The 22261-nt window shown below is 38.6% G+C and overlaps 1 protein-coding gene across 1 annotated transcript; it reads left to right on the top strand.

The window, feature by feature from the left end:
- Positions 1–918: 918 nt before the first annotated feature.
- LOC117394435 (tubulin polymerization-promoting protein-like) lies at positions 919–22129 on the top strand. The gene is made up of 4 exons (XM_033992713.3): positions 919–1027; positions 17601–17912; positions 18822–18975; positions 20259–22129. Exons 1-4 carry the CDS (start codon positions 1023–1025, stop codon positions 20457–20459), a joined length of 672 nt encoding a protein of 223 aa, XP_033848604.1. The 5' UTR covers positions 919–1022; the 3' UTR covers positions 20460–22129.
- Positions 22130–22261: the final 132 nt, after the last annotated feature.

Here is a 22261-nt window from a genome sequence, read left to right as displayed (position 1 = left end):
GCTTTCTGAGATTAAAACATACGCCCAACACCATGTCTAATTATGGCAAAATTCCACTGTCTTACCACAGGACTCCTGCTTCTTTGAATTCCTTGCTCCCGGATACTAGTGACTTCAGATCCAGAGTGAGAAAAATTTGAATCTATAGTTTAAAATGTATTTCCTGTTAGACTTGTGTTATGTGCTGTCACATTTTTAATCTCTAAAAAGAAATAGGAACGTGTTGCACTTTGAAATGTATTATCTATCCCTCTTTCTTATGTTAGCGATAGGGTAGATGGAGTGTAGCATTTAATTACAGTAACTGATGTAAAAATCTGTTTTGTGTGGCATTGTGTGTGTTTACAAACGCAAAAGCTGTACCTACGATTTCTGTCAGTGACAGCCAGTGCTTCGATATTAACACTTCTCAGACATATGCGTTGGTCTGGCTTCCAGCGCAGTACTTTAGACACTCAGTTGCTTCATCATGTTAGCCTTTTTTACAGTCAGAGAATAGCTTGTGTTTTAAATTAGTTAAATTATGTTTTTTTTCTGAACTGTTCAAAACTGAAAACATGAAATAACCATGCTTGAGAAAACAGAAAACGAAACTCCGTACTGTCCCAGTTACACTTACAGTGCTAGAGCAAGGTGGCTATAGGGAAATTCATTCCGCTCATCGTGTCACTTGGTACATACATTTGTGTGACAGCGTGCATTTTTCATGTTATATGCGTGAGAATTCAAAAAAAGTAACTCAACATCTAACCTTTTAAGGTTAAAAACGAAATATATCCATGTTGAAATATGTTACATCACCTATTGTAGCATCTGCTGTAACTCACCCGAGTGACAACGATACAGCCAATCGGTGAGTAAAGAACATTGGAAAGTTGTCAAAGATTTGCAACTAGCCAATCAAGGAGTAAGCAGGGGACTGGGTCCAAGTGGAATACAGTTGTGAAAGCAATATCATTGTACTTCAGTTTGTGTTGCACCAGCGCTTCACAGGATTCTGACGCAGGAGGTAGTCGCCAATAATGAGGTGAATGCCTTTTTTAAATGTTACTATTATTCATTGTGTATTGCACTTTATCTTGCATAACTAGTTTTGTAATATTGTAACGCTACTTCTTGTTCGACCTTTCTGTTGCTTGGCGTTTTTTTCTTTTTTTTTTCTTTCTGATACCAGTACCTATACTATTTAAACATTTTATACAATGCTATTTATCGCTGTATATTTGGGCTGCAGTCGTTGTTTACAGTTACTTTGTAATTATAAAATACGACATTGAGAGTTCATGCATGTAATGGGATTTTTTTTTTAGTTTAGTTTCGGTTTTGCCAGTCTCATTTTGAGATGCACATTGTGTAATACATCTATTTTAATCAAGTCAAATCAATAAATAAAGATTGGAACCAAACCTCATTATTGTGTACGGAGTGGCAGCAGGGAATGTGTTTAAAAGACAATAAAGAAGGTCACGTGCAAATCATCATTCGCGTGCAAGAAAAGAAGCATCCGTGCTAATGGGTAGATTATGTAACCAAGATCCTTTACGTGTATTCATGTTTTCCTTTATAAATTCCATTGTAGTGTTCACTGAAGCAGGTTCGTGCCTCCTTAGGCAGATTGCGCATCCTGAAAGGAAGCTTAACAAGCAAATTGGGGAATTAAAGGAATTTGATCAAATAGGGAACCCTTTCCTATTTATAGATTACAAGTATTAAAAAGAAAAGTAAAATATGAATTGCATGACGGAGACCTATAAATGTTATGTTTTTTTATGACTATACTGGACAGTGCTGTCAGTAATATATTCTGGCACTGTTTTGCAGTTCTGAATTTACACTTTTCAGGTTATTGCAGATCTATTAACTTGTCAAAGATTATGGGGAAAATAAATACTGGTAAGAAAAGTTATAGAATTCATGTGCATGATAAAGCAGTTTGCTTTGTCATGTACATCTGAAAAATGTGTCAAAAATTAACATTAAATATGCACATTTTTCAGCAATTTAGGTTAATTTTATATTTTAAAAATATACATATGACATCAGTATTTAGTTGTATAATCTGTTTACCCATTATTGAACCAAAACATTCACAGAACATTGGGCCTGTACAGTTCATCTTACAAGGAGAACTTTTTAAAAAAAAAAAAGCATTCACATGTGGCATTATCAAAGGTTAATCAATCTGAAGAACATGATTTGTTTTCAGCTTACTAAACAGCAATTACAAATTAATTCAAAGCATGTGAACAGTTGACTCTCAAAGGCAGAAACCCCTCTTACTGCTTTAAAATGGAAATGCCCCATTGACGCTGCCTTTCTCTGCACCTGCAAGTGTGGCATCATTTATTCTGAACACACTATAAAAGCGATTGCTATGCACTCAAGCTATTTTGGCACCCTTAACCTGGCAGAGAACTGCATGTTTTCCTTGAGAAGAAACAGCTTTGTCAATTCTGTAATCACTGTGGCACTGCAAGTGACTTTCACATTAAATTGCAGCTTAATGAAGGCAGGCTCAATATACTAATAGCTAATGTGTTGACCCTCAAACCCAAACGATATGTGTTTAAACTTCAGGTTTAATTGGCATCTTTACAGATTTTGATCAGGCATGGCAAAATCAGTTTCCTTGTTTACATGATGAATAGTTTACCATCTTTGAGCTGGAATATGTATTTTTAAAATCTTGTTTATCTCTCCTGCTCATAACATTGCTTGTGCTAATCAGGACTCAGCATAGAAGGGATTTCTCACCTAGACTAATACACAATTCCATCTGGAGCTGGTTCAGATAAACATTTGATTAATCTGTGATAACACTCAGTATACAGTGCCAGACTTTGACCCCTGTCTTTTGTTAGTACAGCATTACATTTTTTTTTTTTTTTTTTTTTTTACTTTTACGTATTTAAGGTTTTACAATGCCAGAGATGGAATGCTTGATAAAGGATGATGTCATGTGTGCTTCCAGTACTGATATACATTGTATTGGGTGTTTCGTCAGTCTTTAAAACAAAGATGAATACGCCTATGTTGTGCACTTGTTGAAGCTGTGCCAGGGTGATGGAAACAGCCCAGTCCAGATGCAGGTTCTTGGTTAACATGGGTTTCAAATGCCTGTCTAGTGTCTCCCATTGGGATGGTATGAAATGATGGATGAATTCCCCTAGAATAAAATAGCCATTTTTATAGATGCTGACGTACTCGCCTTATAGTTATGAGGGCTGCTGTGTTATTCTTTGGAGTTGTCTTGTAACAAAAAAAGTAATTGCTTAGAAGAATAATTGACCGGGTCCTATCTGCAGCGAAGTGTTTTTTTAATAGAATTCCATGTGGGCCTATGGTCTCATGGTGAATGTCGGCGGATGAAAACTGTTTTTGTGCCGGAGTGAAGGAGCGCATCGAAACATCCTTTTCAGGATTTCACGCTTTTTTCTTCAGTTTTGTCTACCCAATTTTTACAATCTCCTTACCAGGAGGTGACCTCGTAATAATAATTTTAAAAAAAGCCTACATATCTGCATGCATTTTGGCTTGCCAGTCATGGGCGTGATGATCTTTGTTTCAACTTGCTTTAAATTTCCAATAATTGAAGCAAGGTATACACAGTGAGATTATCAGCAGCACCACAGGTTACTACTTGATTACTATAGATATTTGAATAATGTGTGTGTGTGTGTGTGTATATATATATATATATATATATATATATATATATATATATATATATATATATATAATGTATGTATATAATGTATGTATATATAACTAGAGTTATATATACATACATTATAGAGTAGTTTACAGTTTACAGTTGTGTCATAATTGAACCATGCTCCTGGAAAAGTTTTGATATAAAACAGACTGTAAAAGACACCCAAGGTTTTTCTACAAGTATTGAGGGTGTGAACTTATCCTCCCTGACAAAGTGTTCACACCCTCTTGATAACAGTACCACAACAGTCACTGACTTGCTGTATGCTTCTTAATCTCACACCCAAAATAAATGAACCTTTAAATCAGCCAAAATGGCACTGGTGGTTGTCTTTAATGGTAAGGTAATGCCGAAAACTTTATGATTCATATGAGGCTTATTAAAATGTCCAAAAACATGTGGGCATGTGAAAACGTAATTCCTACAGGTGCATCGTGATGGGAACCAGTCATTTTGCCACCATGGTTTAATTAAAAAGAACCACATTTTAGAATAATAATAATTAGCACTCTACCATGGTCACAATAATGCAACAAACAAAAACAAAAAAATACTGGAGATAGTTGCTTGAGTTTGAGAAAAAGCCAAGGGACAGTAGACTTCGAGCAGTATCACCCAATTGTAGAACCAAATTAGAGCAGGTCTAATGGATAAATAAGTTAGTGTTTAGTTGACCATTACATAGTGTATGTCAGATCACTGTGAGGAAGCAGTGTGCAGGGGACTGTTGTCATATCTTTTGGAACTTGGCTTGCAACTGGTGTTCCTAAGAGATGTCACCCAAAGTGTAGATGTTCAATTGCATCATTCATAGGGGAAGAAATAGACAATATATTTGCTTGTACAAGTAATCACTGATTTAGAGTGTGGGTTAAAGCAAGTTTAGTATAAGCTTACTGTAGTACTTGTACATAGAACAATTTTATATGCATTATTCTTTCAGTATTAAGAAGCAAGAAGTGACTAGCTAATGTTATAGGGCAAGCAAGTGCAAAAGATCATTTTTAATCTACCAGTTCTTAAGTGGCCTTGTAAAGAAGACTGTAGTAAAGCAAAAAACAAGCATAAAACACAGAAGAATGGTAAAGCATGATAAAATAAACTAATATAAATACATATTTTATTATAAATAACGCTTTGAAGCTCAAGAAGGAAAACATAAATTAATAATGAAATGAAGATAAAGACAGTAAAAACAGGAAATGGCCAAGGATATGCTATTTTAAACATGTGCACATTGTAAAGACAAATGGGGACATCCTTAATTTAGGACCAAAATGCTAATCCTGAAAAGATGTACTGTCTTTTAGATTTTTCAAAGAAAGTTATTAGTTATTAAATGAAATTTCAGCTATATAACAGTATTGCACATTGTGGCTGGTGGAGTTGGATAAGGTAAATACATTTTAGAATTAACACAGATGTTTCCATTGATTTAATAATCATGCCAAACATTTCTTAAATGTTGTATAAATGACTGAAGTTTGGTCATAGTGCAAGTTTAATTTTCAGGTATTAAGACAAGCAATAAAGGAATACCAAGACACTGAAGGAATCACAGTACAGTAATGTCATATTTGCTTTAGTTGTCCATAAATCTCTGGGGTATTGTTGCGATGGAATGTGCATTCTATTTATTTTTCATTTTTCATGCAGTTTAGGTTTTGTATTATTCATTTAGGGAAAGTTTCTTCATGGGTGGATAAAATTGATAATATTTTTTTTTTACTTTTTGGAACTGGCAATGAAATATTCAAATATTTCATTTTATATATGCAATACAGTCTATTGCAGCTATTTGCAGGCTTTTGTGTTTGTGTTATATTTTAGTGCTGGGACAAATATCTGAATATTCAAACAAACATTTCTTGACATGTATTGAGGGGCGTGCATTTTTTTTTTTTTTTTGCATATAATAAAATACATTTGGTCTGTTTTAATCACTGTATTATACTTTGTGCATAATATCATCCATGAATCAATAGGTGTGTTTACACTAGCGTTCCGGAATCTTTCCGATAAGATTCTGGGACAGTCTGTACCGGAATGGTGCGTTTACACTTGCTTGAAACAGCGGGGGTACTTCTCACAGGAGCAGACTCTGAACATGCGTACTTTGAGGGGAAAAAAAAAAAAAGCAGCTGACGCCCCTGATGTAGTGACAGATTTTTCCACTGTCCATTTAGTGCTCATTGGATCCTGTCTTCACTCCAGATAGATATTAAAACCCTGCTTTCTTCATCGGTGAAGTTGCACAAGCGTCCTTCAGACATTATTTCCGAAATCTGTAATACAAAACAATTAGGTTTAGTCAGTAGTCGCTACACATTGAAAAATGTAAACTACATAACAAAAAAACATGCAGCCACCACTGTTAATTGATATATCAAACATATTATCAATACTTAATTTAAAAAAATCAGAAATGCATTACACTTTTTAGATGCTGCGAGTTGGAGTTAGAGTTTTGCAATCTTTCCAGAATGCATCCTCAGCGCGTTTATACTGAAAAAGGTGACTGGAATCCGGCCTCACGTCCTTTCAGTCAGGAGTAGGAGCTCATCATTTGAGAGGATAAGAGGACAGATTCCGGAATGTGCTGAGTAGCGTTTACACTAGCAAAAAATGATTATCCTCTCGATCCGGAATATTTGTGCCAGTGTAAACACACCTAATAACATTGCACAGCCTCTCTAATTGTAGGTACAAGGGGGATGTCTTACTGTTTTTTTTTTCTGTGATTACATTTATTTATACATGGGGTATGTACCTACAGTACAATTCAGGCATTTAGGGGAGCCCAAAAAACATAAGAAAAACAGATAAAATAAATAAATATTGCACTAATTCTTGAAGGTTTAGACAAAATATTTTGCAGCACTAATATATTGGTTTGATTGAGCATTGATAATCAGAACTGCATATATATTACTGTCACCTTTGGCACAGTCTTTATTAGGACTGGCAAAATCTAACAGTACCATTCAGTTTGTGCAGTGACCTAAAATGGCTGCCATATTTTGGTCATGTGCCTTTTTGGTTTCTGGATGATAAAGACCTAATAGAGATATTCTTTTCACGCTCGATGTACAGTACAACTATATTCTATTATTCTCTATCTTTCTTTGTGGGAGTATGTGGCAAAGTGGTAATTAGTGTGCAGGTGAAGTGCGGGTGCAGTAATCCAATGATACAAACAGACAACAAAGTACGGGTGAAATGGTTTGTTTTATTTATAATCCAATACTCTGATGACCACGCAGCAAATAATAAAGAGCTTGCAATACACCGCAATGTGTATTGCACAGTAATGATAAAGGGTTGCAATCCTGTAAATAATAAACACAGTACTAAACACAATTAGACACAAAACACGGTCACAAGTCCAAAGTGAGTGCTGTAGTGCTTGTGGTGAAGTACAATTTATTACATGCAACAACGGTGAACAAGGAGTACAGTGTTGTCCGGGTTTAGTGCTGGCTGTGGGCGACAGCTCTGGATCATATTAGCCGCCTAGTCAAGTTGAACAATGAACAATAACAGACTATTAGACAGACAGACAAAACAAACAAAACACTCATGATTCTCTATAACAATACACAGGTCCTTCCGGTTTCAGCGTAACCATAAATAAAGGAACAGATCACCTTGTTACGTCCCCTTATATACCGTCAACCACGACCCCTTGGTAAACAAGTGCAACCGCTCCTCCAGTGCGCGGATGCCACATCGTTTCCCTTCCGGGTCAATGACTTTGTGTACTGTAGCTCCGCCCCCTTTCTAGATGGCCGACTTTCGCCGGACCCTGGGAATGAATTGTCGGGCCATCCAGTCCAGGGTACTCTGTTCCCTTTACACAGCGCCCTCACAGGTCGGGAAGTTCTAACACCAAGAATCATTTGATCTCTGTCACAGAGTATTAAAAAAACATTGTTATTTCTGAGACCATTTATTATTATTATTTATTTCTTAGCAGACACCCTTATCCAGGGCGACTTACAATTGTTACAAGATATCACATTATTTTTACATACAATTACCCATTTATACAGTTGGGTTTTTACTGGAGCAATTAGGTAAAGTACCTTGCTCAAGGGTACAACAGCAGTGTCCCCCACCTGGGATTGAACCCACAACCCTCCGGTCAAGAGTCCAGAGCCCTAACCACTACTCCACACTGCTGCCCTTTTAAGGTACTGATTTCACTGCATGTTAAATGGTGACACTGACTGACCTAGTAGGTAGTCACATAGGATCGATTGCAAATGACCCGGGCTCTGATCGATTATAGAAACAATCCAGCTCAGGTCGAAGAGCGTTCAGACAGGACGGTGAAAAACCTGCCCAGGAAAAGAAGCCGAGCTGGTCTGATAGTTCATTTCTAACATGCCTGTCTAACATGCTCCAAATCATTTACTATTCTCATTGACATTTTAAGCCTGTATGTTTTTTTTTTTTTTTAAAGCAAGTGATGTCAGCTGTACTGATACTAAGAATACAACATGGTAGAAACTCAGTGTGGCATTTTGATGTGAATGTGGTTTCTCTGTGATGGCTGAAACATCTTCAGAAGCCTATGGTTAAATTCATTTCTTTAAATAGTGATAGAAATCATCTGTGTGTTTGAGAAATGTGGGAGATACTGTATCGGGGTTAATTGTTTGGTTAAAATATGCAGAACATTGCTTGAAAGGAAATGTAGGAGTATATTATGATGCTTTTAAGAGGCAGTTAACATTTTTAAAGTAATTGAAACTACTTTCTGCAATATATCATAATAAAATATAAGTGTTCATTGACTGCGTTCCCATAGAAATAGTATGTGTATGCATTTGATGATAAAAGCTGTAATAATAAATACTGGAAATGACATGTTCATGTCTGTGTGGTTCATTTCTACTATGGCTCTGAGCAACTAGTCTTGCCCCAAATCTTACACCATTTAAAAAGAAAAAAAAATAGTTCTATTTTGCTGTAATGCTTAATGCATAAGCCTATGGAAGAGCCCATAAAAATGACATTATTTAGCACAAGTTAAATCATCAGAATGAAAGGGTTACAGTATATGGAGGCACCCTGGTGAGCTCTGTTTCTCTCTCTCTCTCGCGGAGGATTGTGGGATTGTGGGAGGAGCTTGCCAAGAGGCGGTAGCGTTTGAACGCTGGTGCAGTAGGAGAGTGTTTTCGCTACTATTTTCTTGCAAATATCTATATTTGTTAATTGTTTAGTTTGTTTATATATTTTTGTTTCGTCGTTTGTTTTACAGAGTAGTGTGTGTGTGTTGTGTGTGTAGGTCCCGTTATGGGATCTCACTCTGGAGGGCTGGGGGCTCTCAGCCGCCGACACGGGGTTGCCGGCGTGTCGGTGGAGGAGTGCCTGCTGGCAGTGGGAGAGGTGGTCGGGTGTGACAATATAGTGTCGGCATCCCGTATGAATAAAAGGTTTGTCGAATTTTTAAAAGAGGTATCGCTGTTCAATCAACTAGTGGAGGAAGGTTTTTCGGTCAAAGGGGATTTTATCCAAGTATCCCCCTTAGTAACCCCTGTTACCAAGGTAATCATGTCTAACGTGCCGCCGTTTTTAAAAAATGAGACCTTGGAAAATGAACTTGCCCGATATGGCAAACTGGTGTCCCCAATTAAAAATATACCATTAGGGTGCAAAAATACAAATGTTAAGCATGTCCTGTCTTTTCGGAGACAGGCGTTTTTACTGCTGAATAACCCGGGGGAGGTGATTGATGTTGCTTGGAGCATCAGTGTGGAAGGGACGGGCTGTGCAGTGTTTGTCAGCTCGGACACAATGCGGTGCTTTAACTGTGGGGAACAGGGACACCAGAGGAGAGCCTGCCCAAGAAAAAACAGAAATGAGGAAAGGCAGGAGCAGGGGGCTGATGGCAGGGAGGAGGCTGGGGATGTTGGGGGTGAGCGGGAGGATGAGGCTGCTCCCCCATCGCAGCAGCAGCCGGAGTCTGCAGAGACCAGGGAGCTGCCAAACGGGATGAAGCCGCCCACACCACTGCCGAGGCTGAAGAGACTCAGCCACGGTCCGTCACAAAATGAAACTACTGAAAATGATGAGGGTTTTGTGATGGTAGCTAAAAAAAACAAAAAAAAACAAAGACGCTGCAGATCTGCCTAATAGCGAGCGGGGAACGGAGCAGAGCCCCGAGCCTGTGCTGGAGGGGAGCCTGCAGTCTCAGGCAGGGGGGTCTGCCCCTCCTGACATGGAGGGAGAGGGGAGCGGCACGGCGACAGGCTTACAACCCGGCGCTGTGCAGCGCTCTTCTCTCTCTGAACCCCAGCAAGCGGAGGCAGAGGCAGCGGTGACGGCTGTGGCTGTGCTGGGAGGAGGAGAGGAGAGCAGCACTGTAGAGGTGGAGAGAGCCGCGGAGGAGCTGGCAGCTGTGGACGGCGGAGCAGACAGCGAGGACGGAGCAGAGGAAATGGAGGGGGAGCTCTCTGACTCCTCGCTTATCTCTGACATCCCCGATAGCCAACCCGTTAACAGGGGGAAAAAACTTTATACCCTAGATGAATTTAAACTGTTTATGGAAAGTACAGAAGGGAAAAGGGGGGTTGAAATTGAAAACTTCTTCCCCGATTTGAGATTATTCCTCCACTCGGCACACATCGTCACACGAAAGGCAACATTAGAGGAGTTTGACCAGAGAAAAAGGTACCGTCTTAAAAAATATGTATAAATAATTAAGATAAAGATTGCTAATGATGCTAACCAATAATTTTATAATGGATACTTCTTTTAAGAATTTTTTTATTGTTGCTTGTTTTATTCTGTTAGTTTTATGTTTTTTAGCCGCTATGGAAAAGTGTGTTTTTATTTCTTTTAACATGAATGGCTGACAGTCTTTTAAAAGAGCGCAGCTGTGTGAGTTTTTAGAGCAGAAGCGGGCAGGGGTCGCTTTGCTGCAGGAGACGCACTCAGACAGGGAGAATGAGGCGGCGTGGCTGGCAGAGTGGAGGGGGCCGTGTGTGCTGAGCCACGGCTCAAGCACCAGTGCGGGAGTGGCAATTTTATTTAAGCCCAGCCTTGGAGCAACAATTTTAGACATTGAAGAAATTGAAAAAGGGAGGTTACTAAGTAAGAGCAAGGTTGGGTGGTACTGTATTTGTTTTTATTAATATTTATGCACCAAATAAAAGAAGGGAACGCATTTTAATTTTTACTAAATTAAAGCAAGCTCTTTTAAATATTGATAATGATGATGTGGTGGTGGTGGGAGGAGATTTTAACTGCACTATTGATTTTACAATGGATAGAAATAATGAGGAACCCAATCCCCAATCCTCAAGTGAATTAGCTGCAGTTTTTCAGTTCAGTGGCCTGGTTGATGTCTGGAGGTGTCTGCATCCTAATGCAAGACAGTACACCTGGTCTCATTGTCGCTTACAACAAATATATAGAACCAGGTTAGACCGCTTCTACACATCACACACTCATCTGAATAAATTCATTAAAGTCAACATCATCCCCAGTAGCCTCCACTGCCTGTCAGTTACAATAATACTTACCACTGACTCTCACAGCACCTCCTACTGGCATTTTAATTTAAAGTTATTACAGGACACAATTTCTGTAAAACAGTTTAATGATTTCTGGAACATATGGAAAAAAGAAAAAACACTTTATAAAAATATGCGGCAGTGGTGGGACATTGGCAAAACGCAGATTAAATTTTTTTGCCAGCAGTACACACTCAATTCAACTGGGTCACTGAACGCAGCGGTGAGAGAGCTGGAGTTGAAAATTCTCCAGTTAGAGAGCAGCCTGGACACAGACCACCAGGAGCAGACCCTGCAAACCCTGAGAGAGCAGAAACACATGTTGGGCAGCCTGCTGAAGGAAAGAGTGAAGGGGGCGCTGGTGCGCTCTCGCTTCATTGAGCTTAAAGACATGGACACCCCCTCCAGTTTCTTTTTTGGCTTGGAGAGGAGGAGAGCAGACAGCCGGCAGATGCACTGCGTCCGGACGCTTTGCGGCAGGGAGCTGTACAGCCGGGAGGAGATCAGCAGGGAGGCAGTAAAATTCTATTCTGAACTATACAGCAAAGAGCCATGTGACCAGAAGGATACGGACCTGCTGCTCCAGGATTTGCCCACCCTGAGCGAGGAAGAACAGCACCAATTAGATCAGCCGCTAACATATCAAGAGCTGACCACTGCTGTTACACAGCTTTCAAATGGAAAAGCTCCTGGCACTGATGGACTGCCCGCTGAATTTTTTAAAACTTTCTGCACTGTGATTGGTGAGGACATTTTGCAGGTGCTGGGAGAGAGACTCCGAGATAAAGAACTGCCCCTCAGCTGCAGGAGGGCAGTAATCACACTACTGCCCAAGAAAGGAGACCTGTGTTTGCTAAAAAACTGGAGACCTGTTTTGCTTTTATGTTCAGATTTTAAAATAATTTCAAAATGTTTGGCCAATAGACTAAAAATGTGTATAGGAGCTGTAATTCACATGGACCAAACTTACTGCATACCGGGATGTTCCATTTTTGATAATTTGTTTTTAATTCGAGACTTTTTATCAATGGCTAATACATGTGATTTGAATGTGGGGCTGGTTTCTTTAGATCAGGAGAAAGCGTTTGACAGGGTCGACCACACATACCTATTTAAAACCCTGGAAGCCTTCGGGTTTGGCCCTGTTTTTATTTCTTACATCCAGCTTTTATATTTGAATGTTTTTAGCATTTTAAAGATTAACAATGGGCTGAGTCAGCCCTTCCCAGTGTGCAGGGGTATTAAGCAGGGCTGCTCCCTGTCTGGAATGCTTTATTCACTGGCCATAGAGCCCCTGCTGCACCTGCTGAGGGGCCGGCTGGTTGGTTGGGCAGTGCCCTCCTCACCCTCCCCTGTCGCAGTGAAGGTGTCCGCTTATGCAGACGATGTGAACGTGTTTGGCATGATTGCACCCCCCCCCCCCCGTCCTGCCTGAGACACTGAGATGGGACAGGACAGGTATAAAAGTGCTGGGGGTGTTTTTTTGGAGTAGAGATATATATCCAAAAAAACTGGGAGGGCCTAGTGGACAGGGTGAGGGGGCGGCTGCAGAGATGGAGGGGACTGCTTGCTCAGCTGTCCTTTAGGGGAAAGGTCCTGGTGATCAATAATCTGGTGGCCTCCATGCTGTGGCACAGGCTGGTGTGTCTGGACCCTCCCTGGGGCATGGTGCAGGAGATTCAAAGAATACCTTTGGAGTTTTTCTGGAGCAGGAGACATTGGCTGAGGCCAGCGGTGCTGTATCTCCCCACTGATGAAGGGCGGCAGGGGCTGGTCAGCATTGCCAGCAGGGTGGCAGCCTTCAGACTGCAGGCGGTTCAGAGGCTCCTGTATGCTGGGGAGGAGGCTCATTGGAAGAGGCTGGCTTGTTTTTTCCTCAGCAGAGTAGGGGGACTGGGGATAGATAAACACCTGTTTTTAATTGAGAGTACCAGACTAGCTAAAGTAGGTCTCTCTTCTTTTTACTTGAGTGTTTTAGATGCCTGGAGGGCAGTGAGGGTAAAAAGAGATGAGGGGTCCCTGACAGGCAGGGCCCTGTTGGAGGAGCCCTTATTTTTCAATCCGCTCTTCCCTGTACTTTTTTTTCAGTCAATGACGCTCTGTGCCAGTTCTGTGAGGGCAAGAGTGACCAGGCTGAGACACCTGATCAACTTTGAGCTCTCCTGCTGGTTGACTGCTACACAGCTGGCTGAGCAGCTGGGCTGGCACTCTGAGAGACTGGCTGAGAAAATGGTCAGTAAACTAAGGAGTTCTCTTTCCCCCGAGTTCAGGGAGGCTTTGAGGGAGAAGATGTCCAGCGGCACAGGGCAGAGACAAGACTTCATCTTTCCAGGGCTGCTAGTGTGTCCAGCAGTAGGTGAAGGAGAGGAGGATGTAGGTAACGAGGGAATGCTATTAAACCTAGACACAGTTAAAGATCTAACTCTTCATACAGCAGACATTAAGAAGATTTACCAGATGTGTGTGAAGGCATCACATTCCCACCAGTTGAGGGGGTTGGTGGATTCAAGGTGGAGGGCATGTCTGGAGGTAAAGGAGGGGTGCAGGCCAGTATGGAGGGTTCTGTATAAACTGCCCCTCACCAAGAGAGCGGGGGACCTGCAGTGGAGGATCCTGCACTGTATTGTGTCCAATGGCAGGTTTCTCCACAGAGTTGATGCTAGCATTAGCTCAGAGTGCTGTTTCTGCTCTGCAGAGGAAACAGTGTTTCACATGTATAGTGAGTGTGTCAGGCTAGGGCCACTCTTCCATCTTCTAAAAGAGCTCATGCAGGGCCTAGGCGAGGAGTTCACGAAAGAGCTTTTTATCTTTGGGGTTCCCTACAGGTTTAAAAAGAGAAACAGGTGTGTTTTAATTAATTTTATAATGGGTCAGGCAAAATTGGCCATTTTAAAATCCAGAAAGAACAGTATCTCTGGGGCCGGGCTGACTGATGTTGTGGTGCAGTTCAGGGTGTTGGTGGTCAGCCGGATAAGAGTGGATTTTGAATTTTTTAAACTCAGTAATAACCCGGAGGACTTCCATTAGAGGTGGTGTGTGGGAGACGCCTTGTGTGCTGTGAGTGAGGAGGGGGAGCTGTGGGGGTGCTTCTCATCAGCAGGGACTGGGCATCTTGTTAAAATTGAAGGAAGAATGGATGGAGCGAAATACTGCAAGAGAACCTGCTTCAGTCCACTTAAAAACTGAAGCTTGGGAGGAAATTCACCTTTCAGCAGGACAATGATCCCAAGCACAAGGCCAAAGCAACATTGGCTTCTTCTGTTCACTCACTTTGCATTTAGTTAATTGATAAATATAATCTATTAACATGTCTATTTTTGAAAGCATTCTTACTTTACAGCATTTTTTCACACCTGCCTAAAACTTTTGCACAGTACTGTATATATATCTAATATTCAATTACTGAATTCTGGACAAGCTACAGTATAATAAAACAATCTGGAGGTATGTGAAGGAATCTGTCCTTTTGTCTGCATTTCAAACTTACATTTGGATATATGCAGAGGCGGCTCGTCAGCCGAGGCAAGTGAGGCCAATAATTCCTAAAAGCTAAAAAAAACATTTTGCAGATTATTTGAATTTTAATTGAGAAACACATTTAAGCACAGTTAAATGCATTAAAGACCACAGAAGCGCTTGTGACGTTATTCAAAAGTCACAACTCTCTTTCAGCAGTAGCAAAAGTGCAACACCAGAAAGCTGGAACAATGTGGTGCTGCCGCGTGAGGCACAAACCAATCTATAGTCTTTGGACCTTTTTAAGAAGCATCTTTTGTAACAGGAATGGTATTTGAAGATATAGTGCCTCGTATGACTTTGTATATATTGTGGCAGAGGATATGTGACAGGGCAGAGGAACTGACTCTTGAGTGTGAAGGTCATGTGACCATCTTGGTTCAGGAACGGAGGTACAGCTTGGAGTCAAGATGGCCACCTTTGCACAGCCACATGGCCTTGATTACAACTTGATAATTAGTTGTGGGTTAATGGTTTAATTGTTAACTGGGGAAATTGATTATTTGGTGAAGACACCTGTGTGCATTACCCCTGCATAAAAGCAAGGCACGGAAACCCTGTTGTCAAAGTGACCTTTATTTTATTTTTGTGTTAATCACTCAGAAAACATTGATTTGTGTTTGTTTGAATTAAAATTTCATCAACATAATAGGCTCTCTGTATTTCTTTTTTGTTCTTTTATGAATGAGTATGAAATCACCTTGGTGCCTTTGGGTTGGATTTATGTTTTGTCTTTTTGCCCCCAAGAACTGGCTTGGTGCTCCTGAGTCTTCACGCCCAACAACGGCAACATTGCCTTGCCCTTCATGCCCTTAATGTCATGCCCTGTGTCTGTGTTTATATATATATATATATATAAATTAGTGCTGCGACAAATATCCGAATATTCGAACAAATATTTTCCGACATGTATTCAGATACAAAAATCAGATGTTCACCAGAATGAAAAAGAGCTCTATGTGATCTGTGAAATTAATATATATAAAAAAAACACAGAATCAACACAGCAGCTCTTGAGCCTCTATTTAAAAGTTTTAGACAGCAAAAAGTAAACAAACCAGATTATGCGTGTGGACTCTTCGTGATCTCTATGGCAAGCCATCTGGGACAAAAACTGCTTTAGAGCAAGTCAGAATCTCATGGGACAGAAAAAAGGCAAGCATGTCATTCTGAAATAAACAATACCCAACTTCCTGAAAATGTTGTGTAGTGATTTTTATATAGACTGTATATATTATATTTATATATTTTGTTGTGACTTTCTGTTATGTGGAATGTAGTAAACGAGAACCAAAACGGTGAGTTTTTTTCCCCTTCACTTTATATCGCCATTTCCACATTTATTTTATTTGAAGTGTTTAAAGTTAAATTGTTTGCTTGTTCAGCTACAAAAAAGGCACAAGTAAACCTCATGTTATTACTTTATGAAAACGTGTCGATGACCACTGTTTACTGTGAAGAAACAGCAAAGGCAAGGAATGAAAATAAATAAAATGTGTTGTCAACATTATGAACTATTTATTTCGGGAATAAACAAAGCAATGTTTAACTTAAACTGCTATTTGGCAACCTTTGTTTTGTAGTTAATTCACTGGGGTAAAGTAAGTCCTACACAACTTATTCTTTACTCCTGGGATAGTTTTCTATTTTAACGTGTTACATATTGTAAGGTCTTGTTGTAAAATAAAGGCACACACACAGGGGCCATACCCCCATGCTCCTGCTGCTATGCTGTCTCTGCCTGCGTTCTGAACAATGGCTTTTATTACTTTTTGAAAAACAAACAAATATCCGAAAGAATATTTAAATTATGAGTGAATATCAGAACATAAAAATCCTGTGTTCATCCCAGCATATAAAAAATAATTTATATGGTATACATATATGGAAGACATAAAACTGAACCCCATGATTATGGGACCATTGCAGCTTTAAAATGGCTCATGTATGTCACATTTGTTCATTGTTAATGTATAACCTGTTCAATATCCTATTATCAGTGTTATGTAAGATTCTTTGTTTTTTGTTTCTGATTAGATCATTATTTACCTTGCTTACTTAGTATTCCAGCAAATGAGCTTTACCGTAATTATATGTGATTTAACATTCCTGCCAGTGCTTTACAACAAATTAACTTTTGCTGCAGTATTTCACAACAAAGTTGCCCATACCAGACTTGTACATGCGTGGCAGAGATATAATACAATGCACTGAGACCAATCTAGCATAATTTATATTTTAATACACAGTTAGACATGGAAAAATTGCTTGGCAGCAATGTCCTTCTATATTGGCTCTAACAAACAGTATTTTATTGTATTTGTGTGTGTTCTACCATGTTAGAAAGAGGAGTGACAACTGAAGACAAAAAATACATTTCCCATTAATAAATGTTTTTGCATATTTTGAGAAACTCTTCTGTACATTGACTGTAATTTGCTACATTAATTGTTCATTGTGGCCTTATAGACGTGACATGAATATAATTGCACATTTTCTAGATCCCCTGTAAGCTGGTGTAAATACAACAACAAAGTGTCATTGTCCTGTTTTGACGAATAGGCTATTATTTTAATTTAGTCAACGTGGCTGCTTGTAACAGAAAAATGTCATCAAAAGTACAGTATATTTACAAGGTTTTTGCCAGCCGATTGTCATACTGTTTAATGTGGCATACCACGACAAACTATGTTATTCTACATTTCTACTCACAAAATATAGTATTAGATTGCATATATATATATATATATATATATATATATATATATATATATATATATATATATATATATAATAACACCATAATACTAAATATTTTTCATTTTTGCATAATTTTATCATTGCAGCACAATGGCTGACAATAAATCTAAAACTGCAAAACTTACAAACAAGACAGCAGTGAGACATAGTGAACAGGCGAAGGATAAAGCACACAGTCGCCTGTCCTCTGAATCCAATGGGACCAGTGAAGGAGCGGCACCAAATGAACTGAGCGCACTTGAAGAAGCTTTCAGGAAGTTTGCTGTTCATGGAGACACCCGAGCATCAGGAAAAGAATTGCATGGAAAAAACTGGTCGAAATTGTGCAAAGACTGTTGTGTCATCGATGGAAAGAATGTGACTTTAACAGATGTTGACATTGTCTTCTCTAAAGTAAAGTATGTATTGTCTTTAATTGTGTATACACATTATTGAACGTTGGCTTTTTCAAGTTAAACTTGTTATTCTTTGGGTTGAAGTTAACAGTGAAAAAGTTAATTTCAAGTTAATTTGTGTTTTACTGTAGTGTACTGTTTTAACATATTTAGCAATTGAAAAGTAAATGTTAAATTAAGTTTCTGGTGCTCTACAAAAATGTAGCAGTTAAGATGTACATTATGATGGAATTTAAACCCAAACATAGAAACCAGGCTTTACATTATGATTGGACATTTCTAACCCGTCACTGTTAATTATTTTTTATTGTAAAGGATATAGCAATTGATGTATGAATTTTATTTCAACTGGCATTCTTGGGTAACAAACAGGATAACATCAGTAAAAACTGTATACATTAAAGGTAGAATTATCACCCTAACACATTTGACTTAAATATTATCATTTTCAAAGATAAAACAAAATAGTTATGTTTATGCTGGCATGTTGCTATGACAGCAAGCACCAGACTCTGGACCCGTTATAGATGTTTGTTTTGGTGATTTGTCTCCATGGTAACAAATGTTTGTTTTTTTTGTTGCTATGCACTTCTAACTTTAAATAATATTGTTGTACACATTTATCTTTGTTTCTTCCTCTTTTTTATTACTATATATATATATATATATATATATATATATATATATATATATATATATATATATATATATCTCTTTAACCCCACCTTAAATTGTTATTGTTCCAACAGTAAAACAAGAGGATGGCTAACAATTATTTTGCATCAGGGAATGCATGGCAACAATGTGTTTTTGAATGGTGGGCCAGTAAGCATCAAGTACTATAAACTGCAAACTGCAAAAATAGTTAAATGTAAAAAAAAGCTTATCTAAAATGATTAACTTGTTTTTCAGGAAAAAACCATGCAGAGCAGTCACATTTGATCAGTTTAAGGAAGCTCTTGGTGAACTTGCAAAAAAACGTTTTAAAGACAAGCCAGGAGAAGAAGCTGTTGAGGAGATTTATAAACTGATTGAAGGAAAATCTCCCATCATATCTGGTGTGACGGTAAGACCGCCAGTGTAGTCCCCCCTTACTACTCAGATATTAGGGTCATTGGACACAAATTAAGCAGTATTTTGGTTAGTGTACCCTTTTGCTTGTGGTAAGGCCAATTTGAAATGTCTTTGTTAAAACATAGAGTAATAACATGTACAATTCTGTTTGGGTTGAAAAGGCTGGCTATGTTTACAGAAAAAATGGAGGACAGCACGTTCTATAGTCACAGAAATATTCTTGAAAAATTATTGACCAAGCTTTTTAGAACCACTAGTTTCCATTTTATAGTAATTCAAGATTTTCTCATTCATACTTTTGATGTCATGCATAATAAAAATGGTACTGTGATCTTGTCATGCATTTCTGTAAAAAGGGTGTTTACAACAACTGTAAGATTTTCGAATATTACAGACATGTACCAAGTTTATCTACTTATCTTTGGGTTAGAGCAGATGTAATTTAGGAGTTATTTTTATCAAGCTTTTTTTCTCTGCCATCAGAAGTGTATTTATTTTAGTAAATGTAGATTATTAGATTTGTCGCTGAATAGTGATGCATTTTGGTATAATATATTGTTTAATCTAACCAAGACCCTGGACTACTCCCTCCAGACAGTGTACTATTTCTAGATTTCCATTCTGGGTCCCCAAAGTCATTATAACCAGCCAATGTCTTCCTATTAATGTATGTTTCTGTGTTCGGTGACTCCTTCTAATCAAGTGGAGTGTATTTCTTGCACACTTTTTGATATGTGTCATACGAAGAATGGAAGAGAATATATGCTTAAATTGATTGTGGGTAGCCGAACACTTTCAGACATATTGTAAGTCATAACATCTAAATAAAAAACAGACAAAAAGCCGGCATTAACGCATTTAATCTGTTTATATAGAGCCTGTTCTGCTTAGAATTTTTGGAATACTTTGTCACTGACATACTGAGTGTGAGATCTACACTCTCAGCGAGATTGTAAGTGCAGTTGCTAATAAGGTTCCAACAGAGACATGACTTACGATTGTTACAAGATATCACATTATTTTTACATACAATTACATTATTTCTTACACATTATTTTTACATACAATTACCTATTTATACAGTTGGGTTTTTTACTGGAGCAATCTAGGTAAAGTACCTTGCTCAAGGGTACAGCAGCAGTGTCCCCCACCTGGGATTGAACCCACGACCCTCCGGTCAAGAGTCCAGCGATAGTGTTACATAAAAACAGTCTGATTAAAAATGACTACATTCCAGTAATAATTTTGAATTATGCTTTTTTTGTCTTTGCACAGAAAGCCGTGGCTTCTCCCACAGTATCACGGCTGACAGACACGTCAAAGTTCACTGGCTCCCATAAAGAAAGGTTCGATGAGTCTGGAAAAGGGAAAGGAAAAGCAGGCCGAGAAGAATTGGTAGACATGTCTGGTTATGTACCTGGGTACAAACATGCTGGTACATATGCTCAAAAAGTGAAAGGATCAAAACCAATCTAGAAATGTCTCTTCCTTAACACGGCTGTATCCAAGTTCCACATCTTCCCAGTAAGTGAGACATTCCAAACTGTGCCACTCTTCAGCAGAATTCCAGTTTACATATGCGCCAATATATTTCCAGTCCAACATTCCTAAAGACTGGCTGATTGTAAGCCTTATATGTGGTTTTGTTTAGATGAAATAACTACAAAAGACGCAAATGTTCTCAATTAGCAATATTCATGTGCCATTTTCTGCAAAAACAGGGTCACCACCTAAGGGAAAAGGACATTTGTAAGATTAGGATGCCAGGAATAGGAAGAAAAAAATCATGTGAACAGAAGATAACTACACCTACAAATTACATATTTTTTTCCTCTATTTCCACATACTGTATACATTTACAAAGAGCTGCTTATTTGCAAGAAGAAATAAGTCAATTGAAGGTTAATGCAAGTGCATAAAGTTCAAACAATTCAGGTATTTTTATTGCTAACATTTGTCAGACTTTTAAAATGCCATTTGTTTCCAAATTGGACTGGACCGAAATTAAACATGTTCTTTTCTTAAAACAGTGAGTCAGAATTTGTGGCTGGCATTTCGGTGTTAAATTGTTGTATTTTTCTTTTAAGTCTCCTGTAATTGGTTTCTTCAAAGTCTGTGTCCTGGTCATAAATAATGTCGTTTTTAATCATTAGTTTGTTTCGGTAATTTTGGTATTTGAATATAAAAAAATAAATTAAAAAAACCTAAAGTAAAAATACAATGCCAGTGTTTTTAACACTCAGTGAAGCTATTTTTATGTAAAATTGCTGCATTTCACTCCAATTATAAACCTTGATTATAGTAGGTGGACCAGCCAGAACTGCTTTGCTTAGCAGCAATTAACTACAGTTCCAGGTACACAACACAAATTCTTCCCAACCCATTTAAAGCTTTCTGGTTTTAAAATGGGTTATGATCAAAATGTTGCGGCATTACCTTGTTAAGTCAGATTTATTCCTACTAAAAGGTAGTAGAGATATACATATTTGAAAATCTATTCTTCCAATCTTTAAGTCCAATATATTCAACTCAGTAGATCAGGACCAAATCCCAGAACACAGAAATGCGAGTCTTTTTTTACTTATGATTATGCAACGTCCATAATAGTAATCATAATTGTGACTGGCATTTTGGGTTCAATTGGTTTGAGGGTCCATCACCTAGCCTGGTAGACGAGTAAGTAGACCCTCCCATAACAGATGGTATCAAGGGGTAGCTACAATGGTGGATATGGGGGAGTATGTTGAGTATTATCAGTAATACAAATTACTGATAATACCTTTTTTTGTTGTTGCTGGTCCATTAACCCCATAGACAGCTAAAGTATAGAAACAATTGGTGTGTTTACACTTGATTGAAAAAGCAGGGGGTACTTCTCACAGGAGCAGACTCTGAACATGCGTACTTTGAGGGGGAAAAAAAAGCAGCTGACGCCCCTGCTGTAGTGACAGATTTTTCCACTGCTCATTTAGTGTTCGTTGGATCCTGTCTTCACTCCAGATAGATATTAAAACCCTGCTTTCTTCATCAGTGAAGTTGCACAGGCGTCCTTCAGACATTATTTCCAAAATCTGTAATACAAAACAATTAGGTTTAGTCAGTAGTCGCTACACATCGAAAAATGTAAACTACATAACAAAAAAAACATGCAGCCTCCACTGTTAATTGATATATCAAACATATTATCAATACTTAATATAAAAAATACAGAAATGCGTTACACTTACTTTTTTAGATGCAACGATTTGGAGTTCTGCAATTTTTCCAGAATACGTCCT

Source organism: Acipenser ruthenus, chromosome 3 (genome assembly GCF_902713425.1).
Source record: "Acipenser ruthenus chromosome 3, fAciRut3.2 maternal haplotype, whole genome shotgun sequence".
NCBI classification, from domain to species: domain Eukaryota; kingdom Metazoa; phylum Chordata; class Actinopteri; order Acipenseriformes; family Acipenseridae; genus Acipenser; species Acipenser ruthenus.
Note: the sequence above shows the minus strand (reverse complement) of the source record. Positions and strands in the feature narration are given on the sequence as shown.

What these genes read in the sequence shown, in the direction of transcription:
- LOC117394435 (XM_033992713.3), top strand. An exon ending in ATTGTCTTCTCTAAAGTAAA is followed by an intron (nt 17,913 to 18,821) that starts GTATGTATTGTC and finishes CTTGTTTTTCAG; the next exon opens with GAAAAAACCATGCAGAGCAG. An exon ending in CCATCATATCTGGTGTGACG is followed by an intron (nt 18,976 to 20,258) that starts GTAAGACCGCCA and finishes GTCTTTGCACAG; the next exon opens with AAAGCCGTGGCTTCTCCCAC.